At 44.8% G+C, this 16,806-nt stretch overlaps 1 protein-coding gene across 3 annotated transcripts in view; it reads left to right on the top strand.

The window, feature by feature from the left end:
* Positions 1–16,806, top strand: part of Cdh1 (cadherin 1) — an 81,805-nt gene that overhangs the window by 58,865 nt on the left and 6,134 nt on the right. For all 3 annotated transcript variants that reach the window (XM_052166124.1, XM_052166123.1, XM_052166122.1), the window contains 10 exons: positions 1,678–1,901; positions 6,712–6,855; positions 6,957–7,112; positions 10,099–10,243; positions 10,685–10,860; positions 11,119–11,247; positions 12,691–12,873; positions 14,136–14,380; positions 15,126–15,271; positions 16,545–16,769. In XM_052166124.1, coding sequence (XP_052022084.1) covers positions 1,678–1,901; positions 6,712–6,855; positions 6,957–7,112; positions 10,099–10,243; positions 10,685–10,860; positions 11,119–11,247; positions 12,691–12,873; positions 14,136–14,380; positions 15,126–15,271; positions 16,545–16,769 — 1,773 coding nt within the window. The remainder of the gene's footprint in view (positions 1–1,677; positions 1,902–6,711; positions 6,856–6,956; positions 7,113–10,098; positions 10,244–10,684; positions 10,861–11,118; positions 11,248–12,690; positions 12,874–14,135; positions 14,381–15,125; positions 15,272–16,544; positions 16,770–16,806) is intronic.

Raw genomic sequence — 16,806 nt, 5'->3', positions numbered from 1 at the left:
GGTGGATAACATCTGAAGAACTACACTGAGGTAGACTGCACAGACAGACAGATAGACAGACAACTCTTTTCTCTCTGTCTCTCTTTCTCTTTCCTACACACGCATTCCTCCCATAAGAAAGGATAGTTGGTTCAAGTTTAGACAGGTCCTTCTGTGACTGTCATCTCTCATTTGCCTTTTGCTCCAGTGTGTGTTTTGCCAGTCAGACCCAGTGGTGCCTGCACCCTCCCTCCTTCTCACTGAAACAACATTCATGCCAAGTTCAGGGCTTTTGGCTTCAGAGGTGTTTACCAGGGCGGCCCCTGGTGGAAGAAATGAGCATTGCAGCATAGACATCTCCCCCCCCCCCCCCCCCCAGGGCAGAAAGTGATCTGTCCATCTGAACACAGAGGTGCCTGGCTTTGAAAAAGAGGCGCGGGAATGGGGATTTTTCCATAAGAGAATGCTTAGGGGAAGTAGAGGTTCCATTGTGCGGAGTGACAGGTAATTGTTTGAAAGTGTGGAAAGTAAGCTGACTTTTGAGATTTGTTGTGAATTCATTCAAATATACCCTCTAAGATTTTTCTATTACATTACACACACACACACACACACACACACACACACACACACACACACAGTGTCCCGTGGTATGGCCAAGGAGGTCTGAGGCCATCTCACAAGTCCGTTCTCTTAGCTGAGTAGTGATGGCACATACCTTTAATCCCAGAATTTGAGGCAGAGGCAGGAGGATCTCTGAGTTCAAGGCCAGCCTGGTCTACAGAGTGAGTTCTTGGATGGCCAGGGCTACACAGATCCCTGTCTTAAAACCGTAGCCCCACCTCCCACCCCCTATATACAGTTAGTCCTCTTATCATGTGAATGAGTTATTTCCGCTGTGGAGTTCCAGCCGTTGGACTCTGTTTATCAGAATTGACTGTAAGCATGCTTTGATGAGCCGTCTAGGTGCCCCTGGGTTTTGAAGCAGGGTTTCCTACAGCCTCAGATTTGCTGTGTAGCTGAGGATGACTTACCTTTGGGAAAGTGGCCAGTGTTCCTCCCCCCCATACCTGTTTTGTTTGTGGTGCATGTGTGTGGGTCTGATTGATGTTTGTGTAAATGCAGGTACAGATGCGCCGTGGAGGGGCATAGAGGTCAGAGGCCAACTTTGGGACTCAGTTCTTCTCTTTCATCGTGCTTTGAGGCAGGATCTCTTGTCTCTGCAGACTTGGCTGCATACTCTAGGCTAGCTGGCCCATGAGCTTCTGGGTGAATCTCCCATCTTGCAGTAGGAGTGCTGGGCTTACAGAAGCACATTGCCACATCTTGCTCTTCACATGAGTTCGGGGGTGTGAACTTTGGTCACCATGCCAATGAGACATTTCTGTTTTTATAGTAAGCCATCTCTTTTGCTTTCACTCTGTAAATGAAAGATTACTTTATAGACAAGATGCTACTCTCATTGATGATTAAATGGAGAAAACCTAATTCCAAAGGTCAGCTGCCCTGTACTCGGGAAGAATTTAGTGATGAGGCCAAGGCTCCCCAGGTAGGGTTGGTCATCGCCAGTTCATGGTTTGTTGAGCTGGGGTATATTTTGTATGAAGCTCTAGGTGAATCAAGTTCCCTTTCTGGAGAAGAAATGTCCTGTCTGTGATCTGTCCAGTTTTCCTAATCTCTGTGATTTCCATCCTATAGTGAGATTTGAAGGATGCACCGGTCGGCCAAGGACAGCCTTCGCTTCCGAAGACACCCGATTCAAAGTGGCGACAGACGGTGTCATCACAGTCAAGCGGCATCTAAGGCTTCATAAACTGGATACCAGTTTTCTTGTCCATGCCTGGGACTCCAGTCACAGGAAGCTTTCTACCAAAGTGATGCTGAAACCCATGGGGCACCACCACCACCGGCACCACCACCGCGTACGTTGGGGTAGTTCTCAGATATGTCTATATTTTTCAGGGAGCTGTCTAACCTGGGTCCCCTAGCCTTGGCACTGGGGACTTGTTGGGCAAGATAATTTTATGGGAAGACTGAGTCACGACGGAATACCTGTCAGTTAAGACAGGCAGAAGTACCTCTGCAAGTTCATGAGTCTTGGGGTGGGGGTGGCAAAAGTACCCCCCATTCAGGATGGTCTTTCTTTCTGACTGAATTCATTCCTGTTGGGTTTGGGGGTTGCTGTTGGGTTATCTGGCTCTGGTAATATAGGATAGTGAGGAAGACACTGGCCCTGCCTAGATTGCTAGCCCACAGTTGCTTTCTCTCTGATGACAACCCCAGTAACCCATTTCACCCGTGCAGACTGAGTGAATTTATACACAGGAAACACTAAGAACACACACTTGGTATTCACAAGGACCATCTTCTTCTTTATGAGTATCAAAATCTAAATGCTCAAGTCCCTTATATAAAGGGGTGAGGACGCTCAATCCATTAACGCCAATGTTACACTCTTATGTTACACTCTTATCTTACACTTTAAAGATAATAGCCGAGGGTAAATCTGCATATGTTCCGCACAGGCAGAATTGTTCTCACAGTTATTTTGACTTGAACCCAGGTTGGCTTCAAACTCAGTCTCTTAAGGTCTGGAATTACAAGTGTGTACTAACATGTTTGCTATAGGGTTGGTTCTTCCTTTTTTTTTTTTTTCCTTTTCTTTTTTTTCTTTTTTTGGACAGGATTTCTTATAACCATGATAGTGCCAAGCTCACTGTATAGCAGAAGATAACTTCTAATCTTTGATCTCCCAAGTGATAGGATTGCAAGCTTGTGCCATCGCACCTGGTCTTGCAGGGTTCTAAGGATTAACTACAGGGGTTCATGCATGCTAGACTAGTACTCTGCTGACTGAGCTGCATCCCCTACTCTAGATACCTTAAAACAGATCTTGTAGAATCCTTTCTGTTCCCCCTTTTAGACAAGGTTGTCCCCAAACTTGATAGATAGCCCAGGATGACCTTGAACTCCCAATCCTCCTGCCTTTGCTTGCCTCCAATATGTGGGATTGCAGGCATGCACTGCCATATCTGGCTTTAAAAAGATCATTTCTATCTGCTCTTGGTTGACCACAGATGTGAACCCAGGCTACGGAGGGAGGGCTGAGTGGGCTAGATTCTTACCAAATATTCTCTGTCGTCATTGCCTTCCCGGAGGCAGAATGGGCGTCTTATTTAGCAAGGTTGGGGGGTGGGTGGGAGGATAAAAGACCAGTAGAAAAAGTCTTTGTTCCTTTTTAGAGGTTTTCGGTTCCCCAAACCTCCATCAGGTACCGTAGAACAGCCAAGAACTCTAGTTGCAGGAGACACGGGCTCCTTTCCTGGCCTCTGAGGTGCTCATGTACATGCTGCACTAGATTCATGCAGATATACTCATAAATGATAAACAAATTGTCTCGATTCTTCTCTGCACCGTCATTATATAAGATCCTTCCCCTGATGTTTGCAGTACCTGCTCTTAGGTCCTGCTAAGTTCAGAAAACCCATACAGTGACGAGGTGGACACGCAGATTGTGTGTTGTCTAGATTCTGCTTGGGAATGTCTCTGGAGGTTGTCACCAAAAGCCAAATAAATGCTTCTGTCCGTTTTGAGAATGGTCTCTGGGGCAATTCCTATTGTGTCTCTCTAGGGGAATTCTAGACACACTTTGCTTCCTGCCTTCGAGGTATGCAGTGCCAGAACCTTTAAAGTTGATTTCTGTTCTATTCTCTGAAGACTCTTTAAGATTTGTGAGATTTAATAAAATCCCGGATGTGCCGGGCGGTGGTGGCACACGCCAGTAATCCCAGCACTCTGGGAGGCATGAGGCAGACGGATTTCTGAATTCGAGGCCAGCCTGGTCTACAGAGTGAGTTCCAGGACAGCCTGGAACTACAGGCTGTCCTGGAACTACAAAGAGAAATCCTGTCTCGAAAAAACCAAATCCAAAAAACAAAAAAACAAAACAACAACAACAAAAAACCCGTATGTAGTTTTTCTCTCTGGGATTAGAGAAGTGAGGAACTTAGTTCAATTACATTAGTCATGTCTTCCTGAGACTCAGGCCCCAGCTCGCTGGCGGCCATGCCTATAAGTTCAGCACAGCAAGGTCCCACCAGGCAGTTGGCTATGGTCCCCCAGTTACCTCACCCCCATCTTTTCTTCTGCTGACCTCACTCTGTCTCCATTTCTTCTGTATCACGATTGATTCGAGTCTGCATTTTTAGAAACCTGCAAGCCAGGCATAGGTGTGGTACACACCTTTCCTACTTGTTTGGTTGGTTTTTGTTTTTTTTTTTTCTTTTTTAAAGATTTATTTATTTATGTATGTATATGTAGCTGTACTGATGGTTGTGAGCCATCATGTGGTTGCTAGGAATTTGAATTCAGGACCACTGCTCACTCTCGTCAGCCCCATTTGCTCTCCCTTAAAGATTTATTTATTGTCATATCTAAGTACACTGTAGCTGTCTTCAGATGCACCAGAAGAGGGCATCAGATCTCATTATGGATGGTTGTGAGTCACCATGTGGTTGCTGGGATTTGAATTCAGGACCTTTTGGAAGAACAGTCTGTGTTTTTAACTGCTGAGCCATCTTTCCAGCCCCGGTTTTTATTTTTCTTCAAGACAGGATTTCTCATATGTAGCCCTGGCTGACCTGGAACTCATATTTTGACCAGACTGTTACTGAGCTCAGAGATCCGCTTGTCTCTGCCTCCCAAGTGCTGGTTTACATAGGAAGTTTTGGACCAGCAGGGGCAACGCTGTGAGGCTCTATCTCAACAAAACAAAACAAATAGATATTTGGGACAGTTATCACGGAAGTTATGTGATCTTCTGAAACAGGTCGGGGGAGCTATTCAGGTAGCCAGTCCCAGAGACTGCCTTTAGCCCGTGCTGGCTTTTTTCCGGTATGTAGCAGATGCAGGGATGATAAGATTATGTGTGGCAGGTATGTTGAGCCTGGGTTCCTAGAATACCTGGTCACATTTTATGTCTGTCTTTCTTTCCCGGTTTGAATCTTGGGGGCAGGGGCAACCAATCTAGGAGGGTTGAAAACGTAGCTCAGTTGAGAGAGTCCTGGCCTAGGATACATGAGGCCCTGGTTTCTATTCCCTACCATCACATAAATACACCTACATCCTCTGTTACGTGGGGACAGGAGGGTCTGGAGTTCAAGATCATCGACGGCCACAGAATTTGAAGCCAGACGGGGTTTCATGAGATTGTTTCTAAAGGTGTCCAAACCAAACAACAAATAGACAGGAATAGGGCCTTGCTAGAACTTGGCAGGCTGCGATGATGACTTATCTTCCTGTGAAGGGTAAGAAGAAATCTTATAGAAACTTTGTTACCATGAGTCATTCTAAAACACTTATAGACAGTGAAGTAGGTATTGCCTTTTATCTTCCGCTCTCCCGTTTCCCTGCGTGTGCATGAAGTTATCTTTATTGCACATGGGACCTATTCCAGTCTCTAGGTAATTTTTGGTTCCTATCCCAGCAACTTCTGTTAGAAGAAATGCAATCTTACAGATACAACACAATAAGATGAACACATTTGCATCGATCTCAAAATAGGTTTTTTTTTTTTTTTTTTACTTTTAAAGATTTATTTATTTATTTTATTTATATGAGTATACTGCAGCTGTCATCAGACACACCAGAAGAGTACATCATATTCCATTACAGATGGTTGTGATCTACCATGTGGTTGTTGGGAATTGACCTCTGAACCTCTGGAAGAGCAGTCAGTCAGTGCTCTTAACTGCTGAGCCATTTCTCCAGCCCTCAGAATAGTTCTTAAAAGCAATTCCCTAAACTTGTTGATTTCCTAGGAATACAGTTTGGTGAACTGTATCCCTAGGAAAACAAAAGAAAGGAAGTCCAGAACTCCCAAAATCAGAGAATGCTGGGGTCTTAAAGGACATGTACTATATAAGTTTGAAATAACTTTTAAATACAGTTGTCAAATGTTCAAACCCGCAAATTTTTTATGCACAGTGATTATTTGAATGCTAAATATTAAGAATTTAATGAATTTATTGTGTTATTTCTGTAAGGTTGCATTTGTTCTAACACACGCTGCTGGGATAGGAACCAAAAATTACCTGGAGACTTGCACTGAACAGTTCCCGTGTGCAATAGAGATAACTTCATGCACCCTCAGGGAAACAGGAGAGCGGACAATTCCCCCTTCTGGTGTGTCTGAAAACAGCTACAGTGAACTCATAAAATAAATCTTAAAAAAAAAAAAATGAGAACAGCCTGGTGTTCTCACATCTCACATGATGGCATATGCCTTTAATTCCAGCACTTGGAAGGCAGAGGCAGGTGGATTTCTCTGCAGACCAGGGTGGCCTTGAACTCAGAACAAGTTCCGGGACAGCAAAGAGCTACACAGAGAAACCCCATTTCTTATTTTTTGTTTTTGTTTTTTTGAAGATAGGGTTTCTCTGTATAGCCCTGGCTGTCCTGGAACTTACTCTGTAGACCAGGCTGTCCTCGAACTCAGAAATCCTCCTGCCTCTGCCTCCCAAGCGCTGGGATTAAAGGCGTGCGCCACCACTGCCCAGCTGCATTTTCATTTCTTTGGCTTATGCTTTAGCTGTTCATCTCGGATGGTTCAGGTAATTTGTCATTGAGAACGAGTCACTGAATTCAAGGTGGAGGGCATCTGTGGGCTAGATGAACTGTTAGACCTGTGCGTCCTCTGCATTACCTCATTTTGTTAATCTTCTTTGCTCTTAGGACCCCGTCTCCGAATCCAAGCCAGAACTGATGACATTTCCCAGCCTTTCCCAGGGTCTCAGAAGACAGAAGCGAGACTGGGTCATTCCTCCCATCAGCTGCCCCGAAAATGAGAAGGGCGATTTCCCGAAGAATCTGGTTCAGGTAGGGAGGACGTTGGGAGGAGGCGCTCTTGAGAGAAGAGAAGAAAAGACTCCGTGTTGAGATCCTGTGCCAATTCTGATTCTCTTCTATTTTGTGTTCAGATCAAATCCAACAGAGACAAAGAAACAAAGGTTTTCTACAGCATCACCGGCCAAGGAGCTGACAAACCCCCCGTTGGTGTTTTCATCATTGAGAGGGAGACAGGCTGGCTCAAAGTGACACAGCCTCTGGACAGAGAAGCCATTGCCAAGTACATCGTGAGTATTCCGTACATACTTGTTGGCCCTGGGTAACAATTGTCAGATTTTGGAGGCAGCTGGCGTTATCCCCAGTTTGGATGCCTTGAACATATAAGTAGCTTAACTTATCTTAACAAGTTGGGATGGCTAGTTAGCTGTTGGTGGTGTAGGGATTCCTCACATCATACATGAGCTTAGATAAAGCTGTCAAAGTAGGCCTGGAGGAATGAATGGCTCAGTGGGTAAGGACATTTGATGCTCTTGAAGAGAGTCTTGAATTCACTTCTCAGGATTCCCATGGGTAGCTCACAAGCACCTGAAACTCCACCTCCAGACACCTTACGACCTTCCTTGATAATTGCACAAAATTGTATGTATACACACATACACACACACACACAGAGAGAGGGGGAGAGGGAGGGAGGGAGGCAGGCAGTGGTAGACACAGACAGACAGACAGACAGACAGACAGACACAGAGACACATAAATATATACATGTCAGGGACCAGCCTGGCAGCACAGGTACTGAGGTGGGACAGCCTTGGGCCATGGCTAAAGGGTGATGATAGCCCTGTAGCTCTTCCTTACTGTTCGGGGGCCTAGAAGCTTTCTGCACCTGGCAGTTTAACTCTCTTTCTTGCCTTTCTGTGGCTGAAAGCTGCTAATTTCTGTCAATTAAGTCCTGCTGGTAGCAACCGGGGATTAAGAAGAGTTAGTTGCTTGGGCCTTTTTCCTCTTTGACTCTCAGGCCAAGAGTTCTGTTAACTCTTTGTGGGCCAGAGAGAAAGGAAAAGGAAAAAAATCAGGCACACAGAATAAAAACACTCAGTCACTCTGGATGAAGCAGAGAAAAGAATCTCCAATAGATCTTTATTTCTGTTCTTGGTATTCATACATTCTCTGAAAATTACCTCATACAACTATCAGGTAGAACTGTTACATTAGGATAATTGATTACATGCTTTTCTAAAAACTCTTACATCCTTAAGTTCATAGTAAATTTAAGGCAATAGTTCATGTCATAGGTCTAAGGAGTTACAGCAGGAATGTTTACATCTCTTCCCATTAAGATAGTATCTGACTAAACATCTGTTATCTGTCTTCTATATCCATAAGTTCAATATAAATAAATAATATTTTATCACAAATTAGCACGGTTTTGTCAAGAGATAAATCACCTACTTTGTGTCTTATTAGTCTTAACGTTTTGTATAGATAAACTAGTCAGTATTTTATCTGTTGTCTTTGTACCTACAATAAGTTGCCCATTCCAAGTTTTATGACCTTTAGTTACCAGACCGTGGCTTTGTTCCTAACTAGAAGGATTGTTTTCCTTGTTGGTAAATTTGTTCAAAGCCTGGTTTCTTTCCCTAGTGCAATTAGCCTGTAACACATGAAGGTCTACAGGACTCTATTTATAGCTTTTTCTTCTATAGGGGACTTGAGATTACTTGTATCAATTTAGGAATTCTATAAGATCATTATCAGGAATTATGAAATCATTAATTAATTAATTTATTTGTTTATTTAATGTGTATGAATACACTGTCGCTATCTTCAGACACACCAGGAGAGGGCATCAGATCTCATTATGGATCATTGTGAGCCACCACGTGGTTGCTGGGAATTAAACTCAGGACCTCTGGAAGAGCAGTCTGTGTTCTTAATCGCTGAACCATGTCACCAGCCCCATTAATTCCTTTATACAGCATTACTGTATGAAAGCACATCTTCATATTGATTCTGCAGGAAATGTGCCCAATAGGGTGGGCTGATGCCCAGTAATCATTAGGCTATGTAATAGTGACAGGAAAGGCATTATCAGTAGCAAGAAGCAATCCTGGGATGAAGTCTCCAAGGACCCTGCATTCTCAGAGCTCACCCATTGCACCTATGAAAAATGGTGAGTCATCTCCAGAAAGCTCACTGTATGTCTTAGCCTTTCCTAGATGACCTCTGACACACACACACACACACACACACACACACACACAAACTGAATGATGTTGACTTGGTTCGGGAGATGGCTTAGTTGTTAAGAGCACTGGTTGTTCTGTAAAGGACCTGGGTGGGTGTGGTTCCTCATTACTGACATGGTAGCTCATAACCATCTGTAGCTCAGGTTCCAAGTGGGATTCAATGTCTTCCATGGGTACCAGTTCACATGTAGGACATATATCCCTAGAGCCAAAACACTCATAAAAAAGGAGAGAGATTGGGGACTAGAGAGATAGCTTAGCAATTAAGAGCACTGGCTACTCTTTCAAAGGACCCTGGCTCAATTTGTAGCACACACGGCAGCTCAGAACTGTCTGCAACTCTAGTTCCTAAGGATTTGGCACTGTTATACAGACATATATGCAGACAAAACACCAGTACACATTAAAAAAAATTTTTTTTAAAATTGGTATTCTGCCTGCATATGCATGCCTGCACACCAGTAGAGGTCAACAGAGGTCATGGTGGTTATGAGCCACCATGTGGATGCTAGTAATTGAACAAAGGACCTGTAGACCAGCAGCCAATGATATTAACCTCTGAGCCATCTCTCCAGCCCCAAATAGATAAATCTTTAAAAACAAAAATGTCAGCTTGTTCTTGGTGAGAAATTTCTTACCTAGATGATATATATTCTGATAATAAGTATAGGGAGCAAAGCTTACTTCTGGGACTTGGTTGCAATGTGAATGTAGGGAGGAGGGAGATCATCTGTAGATGCCAAATATAGAAAAATCTCAGGGAAATATTAGACTGTAATGGCCAGAGGGAAAATTACCCCAACTAACGTAAGTGTGTATGTGATAAATGGGCTGTGTGTCTGGTGGTTGTATTTCCTAGCTTTGAGACTTAATTCATCATGAGTTCATTAAGAAGCAACACACAGTGTGGAAGATTCTCACATGAAGGTATCATGGTAGAAGGAGTAGAGGCAGATGAGCCGTTGTAGCCAGGCTCCCTACCCTGGCTCTTCTTCCAAGTAACCCTCACCCGACTGTCTTGCAGCTCTTTTCACATGCTGTGTCATCAAATGGGGAAGCAGTGGAGGATCCTATGGAGATCGTGATCACTGTGACAGATCAGAACGACAACAGGCCAGAGTTTATCAAGGAGGTCTTTGAGGGATTCGTTGCAGAAGGTGCTCTTCCAGGTAAATTAGTCTCAAGGAACCAAGTACCCAGAAGGACATTTGGGTTCTTTAGACCTTGAAGGATGGGATTAGAACTTGAGGTTGTGACACTGACATTCAGACATGCTCTTCGAAAGCCACCATGGGGGATGAGGTGGAAGCACAACGGAACATGATAGAAAAGAAAATAATTAAGAGAAGGACTTGATGGAGATAATTTATTGCCAACACCATCTTCCTTTCCTCCTCAAACCACACCTGAATTATAGGCACTGAAAGCTGAGTTCCCTGAGCGAGGCTGGTTTGATGTGATGCCCCATTGATTGGTAGCTTGATGAGAATTTTAGAAATAAAAACCCCGACAAAGTGCGCTTATCTCCTAGAACAGGGTTGTTCTGAGGAGTCATGAGCAGCCCCCAGTGTAGCTACTGCAGCCCACTCAAGGCTCCTCTCCTTTGGCAGGAACCTCCGTGATGCAGGTCTCAGCCACCGACGCGGATGATGATGTCAACACCTACAACGCTGCCATCGCCTACACCATCCTCAGCCAAGATCCTGAGCTGCCTCACAAAAACATGTTCACTGTCAACAGGGACACCGGGGTCATCAGCGTGGTCACTTCCGGCCTGGACCGAGAGGTCAGGCAGGGCTCAGGAGGGTGGTGGAGGGGCTTGCAGGCCATACATTAGATCCCATGGACAGTGTAACCCTATGCTGAGCCTAGTGGTCAGTTAGTGAGAGCGGCTCAGCTCTGTGCAGAGGCTCTGCGCCTGGGAAAGGCAGCCTGGGCAGTTCAACAAGCGCGTGGTCAAACACTTTTCTCTATGCAGTAAGCTGCCCTGGGTTTGGGGTGGCCGACGGCGTGGGCTCTGATTCCATGTGTTTGGTGTCTGCAGAGTTACCCGACATACACTCTGGTGGTTCAGGCTGCTGACCTTCAAGGAGACGGCTTGAGCACAACAGCAAAAGCCGTGATCACCGTCCTGGATGTTAATGACAACGCTCCCGTCTTCAACCCAATCACGGTAATTCTACAGCCTCTTTGTTCCATGAAAAGTTCTTCGTTGCTCACGAGCTAAGTTTTGCCTCTGTGCCCCGGTGAGCCCTTTAAAAACTCTGCCCCAGGTTAGTGAATGTGAACTTCAGACTTAGAAACCGACATGTGGAGCAGGTACACTTTTTGAAATCCTTCTGTCCTTTTCCTGGGGCCCTTGGCACGGGATTGTGTCTCGCTGAAAGCTCCTGGTGCCTTCCTGTCCTTACTTCTGCATCTTTATAGTATTAGTGGGCCTCACTTATTTTTCACATTTTCTGAGTTATTTTCTAACCCTGTGTTACCGGAGACCTGTCAACACAACACAGACAAGTTTTTTAGTTTGTGGAACTTATAACTTAATAGGGAATATAATTTTAGGATGGGTGATTTGAGCCAGATCTCACTGTGTAAGCCATCCAGGCCTCCAGCTCAACAACACGCCTCCTAAATGCTGGGTTGCAGCTGTAAGATGCCATGTCCAGCTTTATAAGAATTGCTAAATGCCAAATATCGAATGAATGAATATCAATGCATTCAAGGAAAAGGTTTTAAGAACTAGACAAAGGAACTTCCGTCTGTAGGCGCATACACACGCACACGCACACACACACACACGTGCGCGCATGCGCACACAAAACTTAATCAAATTAAAATTTTATAGTCCACTTGCTTCTCTTGCCTCTTGCTCTCTTAGCCTCTCTCTTACCCCCTCTTGGACTCTCTGCCCCCCTCTCTCCACATGGTTATGGCCTGCCTCTGCTTTTCTATTCTCTCTCTCTCTGCCTTTTTCTGCCTCTACTACCCCCTGAACTCCCTTCCTCATGCCCTGAATAAACTCTATTCCATACTAATATATATATATGTCCCACATTGACAGGCAGGTTTATAATGCAGTGCTCAGCTTTTTTTTTAGCCTTAGAAGAAAAGACATATTTTACTGAGTGAGTTAGAAGTTGATATAATGGGTAGTTAGTTAACAGAGGCTCAAATAGTGTAGATTCAAAAAGCAGGGTTGACTTTTTTCCTCTCTTCTGTCACAGTAGGCCCCAGGGACAACTGGTGTATCTTGTTTACTAATAGAGACTAAAGAGTAGATGGGGGTGGGACAAGTGAGCCACATGTCTTCAGATCACAGCAAGCAGACAGTGGGACTAACAGGGGCTGCTTGTAGCCAGGGTCTTGGACAGCTACTTCAGCTGTGTATAGAAGAGGGCGCTCGGGGCCGCTAGTTGGTCCACTGATGGGAAATGAGGGCCTGTTCCAGGCTCTTCCCTCCATCCTTGGAGACTCGTGCTCTTCTCTTGACCTCACTCATCCCACCTACGTCTCCAGGGTTGGGCTCAGTCCGGCCCCCATCCCTTTAGCCTAAGTCCTGGGCCTATGCTTGCTGCCATTTTGTCACTAATGTCCCTGTTTTTCATTTCCTCTTCAGTACCAGGGTCAAGTACTTGAGAATGAGGTCAACGCCCACATCGTCACGCTCAAAGTGACTGATGATGATGTCCCCCACACTCCAGCATGGAACGCCGTGTATACCGTTGTCAACGATCCTGAGCAGCAGTTCATTGTCATCACAGACCCCAACACCAATGATGGCATTCTGAAGACAGCCAAGGTCTGTATGGTGCTTGGTGACTGATGTGCTACCTGCTGAGGGTCTCTTGTCCCATAATGTCTTCTCATGAGTGGATCAACACTGGCAGGGCAGAGGTTGGGAGTCTGAGGGTGGCACTGACCCTAAGGGGCTTGTGGAGACTCTCGTGGCTGTTTTGCTGGCTTGTTGTTAGAAGTAAGATCAGTATAGATAGCTCCTTTGAAAAATATCCTAAAGCCCGAGACTAGGCAGCAGAACCTGAAGTCATGACCCCTTTGGGGGCAGGGCCTAAGACCACCAGAAAACATAGATATGTATATTATGATTCATAACAGTAGCCAAAATACAGTTATGAAGTAGCAACGAAGATAATTTTCTGTGTATGTGGGTGTGGGGGGTCACCACAACACGAGGAACTGTATTAAAAGCTGGCAGCATTAGGAAGACTGAGAAGCCCTGGGCTGGAAAGATGACGCTCTGTGGTTAAGAGCATTTGTTGCTCTGTAGAGGAGCCACGGCCTAAGTGGTAGGTCACAACTGCTGGGAGAAATTATTGGTGGATTTAGCAAAAGTTAGTAGGTGCCTGGGGTGTCTTTAGAGCTTCAATGTCCTCTTCAGCAAGTGACCAGCCACGTTTGAGAACTACTGTCAACCAAAAAATGATATCTGAGCCTGCTGGTGGTGGTGCGCACCTTCAATCTCGGTACTTGGGAGCCAGAGGTGCATAGATCTCTGACTTCAAGATCAGCCTGGTCTGCAGTGTGAGTTCCAGGACAGCCAGGGCTACAGAGAAACCCTGTCTCAGGGGCAAAAACAGCAACAACAACAAAACCCCAAAGGTTGTAGGTTGTAGCTGAAATTAAACTATATATATTGAACTAACCATATATATATATACATATATATATATATATATATATATATATATATATATATATATATATATATATATATATATATATATATATATATATGAGTACACTGTAACTGTCTTGAGACGTATCAGAAGAGGGCATCAGATCTTATTATGGATGGTTGCGAGCCACCATATGGTTGCTGGGATTTGAACTCAGGACCTCTGACCTCTGGAAGAGCAGTCAGTGCTCTTAACCACTGAGCCATCTCTCCAGCCTGACTAGCCATTTTTTAAGCTCACACATTTGTTCTATGGCAGTGGTAGAGGAACACAGGGCCTTAAGCATGCTGGGCAGGTGCTCTCCCACTGAGCCACACATCTAATCTGTGGTATTTTGGTTTTAAGTTTTTTTTCTCCTGCTCTCTAGGGCTTGGATTTTGAGGCCAAGCAGCAGTACATTCTGCATGTGACAGTGGAGAATAAGGAACCCTTTGAGGGGTCTCTTGTCATTTCCACAGCCACTGTCACGGTGGATGTGATAGACGTGAATGAAGCTCCCATTTTTGTGCCTGCGGAGAAGAGAGTCGAAGTGCCTGAAGACTTAGGCGTGGGTCTGGAAATCACAGCTTATACCGCTCGAGAACCGGACACATTCATGGAACAGAAGATCACGTGAGTAGAATCGCTTTCAGTGGCCACTTTTGAGTGGGTGTTGGTTTGCATTTATACTTTTTTTTGAGACAGGGTCTCAACTGTAGTCCTCACTATTCTGGAACTTGCATTGTAGACAAGGTTGGCCTCAAACTCACAGAGATCCTTCTTCCTCTACCTCCCTAGTTCTGGGACTAAAGGCATTTGTCACCAGGGCTGACCACTTTGGTCTTTTAATACATAATTTATATATTCACTTATGTAAATATAAATGTAGCTATTTGTCGTGTAATGATAATACATTCTGATTTATATGTCCACGATAAGGGGGCTGGAGTTTCACTGAAGATTTGCCATTAGGTGGGCAGCCAATGGGTCCCAGGTCCCAGGTATCAAACTCAAGTTGTCAGGCTTGGCAGTAAGTGCCTTTACCCACTGAGCCACACCCACACCACACCTCACGTACCACATTTTTTACTAAAGCACTGGAGTTCAATTCTCAACACCAACATGGAGGCTCATAACCATCTGTAACTCCAGCTCCTGGGGATCTGATACCTCTTCTAACCTCTTGCACTATGTGGTGCACATATATACAACTCAGGTGCACACACACACACACACACAGATAAAATTACTATATGTAATATATATGGGTGTATATATATTTAGAGGGTAACTGTATAACAAGTGAAAAGGACTGGAGACCCTCCTCAGTTCCTTTGTGTTTGCCATTCCTACTCTAACCCAGAGTTTGTGTCCTCAGGTATCGGATCTGGAGGGACACTGCCAACTGGCTGGAGATTAACCCAGAGACTGGTGCCATTTTCACCCGGGCTGAGATGGACAGGGAAGACATGGAGCATGTGAAGAACAGCACATATACAGCTCTCATCATCGCCACAGATGACGGTATGGACACCTTGTGGTCTCATCCCCACTGTGGCCTGGGCTCCGTCACTCTCCAGCTTGCTTGTCCCTCTGCCTTATTGGGGGGAAGGGATTTCATTCCTTTTCTTTTATCCATAACAAACAATTATAACATGCAGAATTTGGTAACAGAGTTCCAAACTTTAGATCAAGTAGACTTCTTGTCCCTTTTTGCACTTGAATCTCACTCCTTCCTACAGGAGCTTGGCTTTGTATCTCAGGTTTGCGGTTGAGAACTTACTATTAAGTCTTTTTTTGTTTGTTTTGTTTTGGGGGTTTTTCTTTGTTTTTATTTTTTGGGTTTTTTTTGGCTTTTGGTTTTTTTTCGAGACAGGGTTTCTCTGTGTAGCCCTGGCTGTCCTGGAACTCACTCTGTAGACCAGGCTGGCCTTGAACTCAGAAATCCACCTGCCTCTCAGAGTGCTGGGATTACAGGCGTGCGCCACACCCCACCCCCAGGCTCATTACTTAATTCTTATAATGTTCAATTTTTTTCTCTTTTATTTTGAATTTTATGTGTGTAAATTTTTTCTCTTTTATTTTGAATTTTATGTGTGTCTTAGGGTTTCATTTCTGTAAAGAGACACCATGAGCAAGGCAACTCTTATTTTTTTTTAAGATTTATTTATTATTTATTTTATGTATGTGAGTACACTGTCACTGTCTTCAGGCACACCAGAAGAGGGCGTCAGATCCCATTACAGATGGCAGTGAGCTACCATGTGGTTGTTGGGAATTAAACTCAGGACCTCTAGAAGAGCTGTCAGTGCTCTTCACCACTGAGCCATCTCTCCAGCCCCCAAGGCAACTCTTAACAAAGGAAAACACTTATTTGGGGCTGTCTTAGAGTTTCAGAGGTTCAGTGCATTATCATCATGGCGGAAAGCCTAGAGGCATGCAGGTAGGCGTGGTGCTAGGAGGTTGAGGCAGGATGATTGTAATTCCAAAGGCAACATGCTAAGACTTTGTTTCAAAAAAACAAACATATGACAGTCACAACAAAATAATAAACTCCCGAATTGAAATGTATGAAATATACTAGGAAGAGAAGAAGAAAGCTAACTTTGAAATGAGAAATAACGTAAGACATTGCTCACAGCGTGCAGTAGGCTTGTCAGAAAGCAGAGACAAGGACAGAGTGTCTGTGGTTAGCGTGGCACCTGCTGAGGGCGTCACAGACAAGTAAGTCAGAATTTGGCTTGCTGGAAGGTGGCACAATCCTCAAGCTGTGACACCCTTTCTGTTTTTCCCTTAGGCTCACCCATTGCCACCGGCACGGGGACGCTTCTCCTGGTCCTGTTAGACGTCAACGACAACGCCCCCATCCCAGAGCCTCGGAACATGCAGTTCTGCCAGAGGAACCCACAGCCCCATATCATCACCATCGTGGATCCAGACCTTCCCCCCAACACCTCCCCCTTCACCGCTGAGCTAACCCACGGGGCCAGCGTCAACTGGACCATCGAGTATAATGACGCAGGTGTGAAGATGGGCTGTCTTTAGAGAGGCTTTCCCTG

Source organism: Apodemus sylvaticus, chromosome 21 (genome assembly GCF_947179515.1).
Source record: "Apodemus sylvaticus chromosome 21, mApoSyl1.1, whole genome shotgun sequence".
In the NCBI taxonomy this organism is placed as follows: Eukaryota; Metazoa; Chordata; class Mammalia; order Rodentia; family Muridae; genus Apodemus; species Apodemus sylvaticus.
The sequence above is the reverse complement of the archived record's forward strand: the minus strand, read 5'-3'. Positions and strand labels throughout refer to the sequence as shown.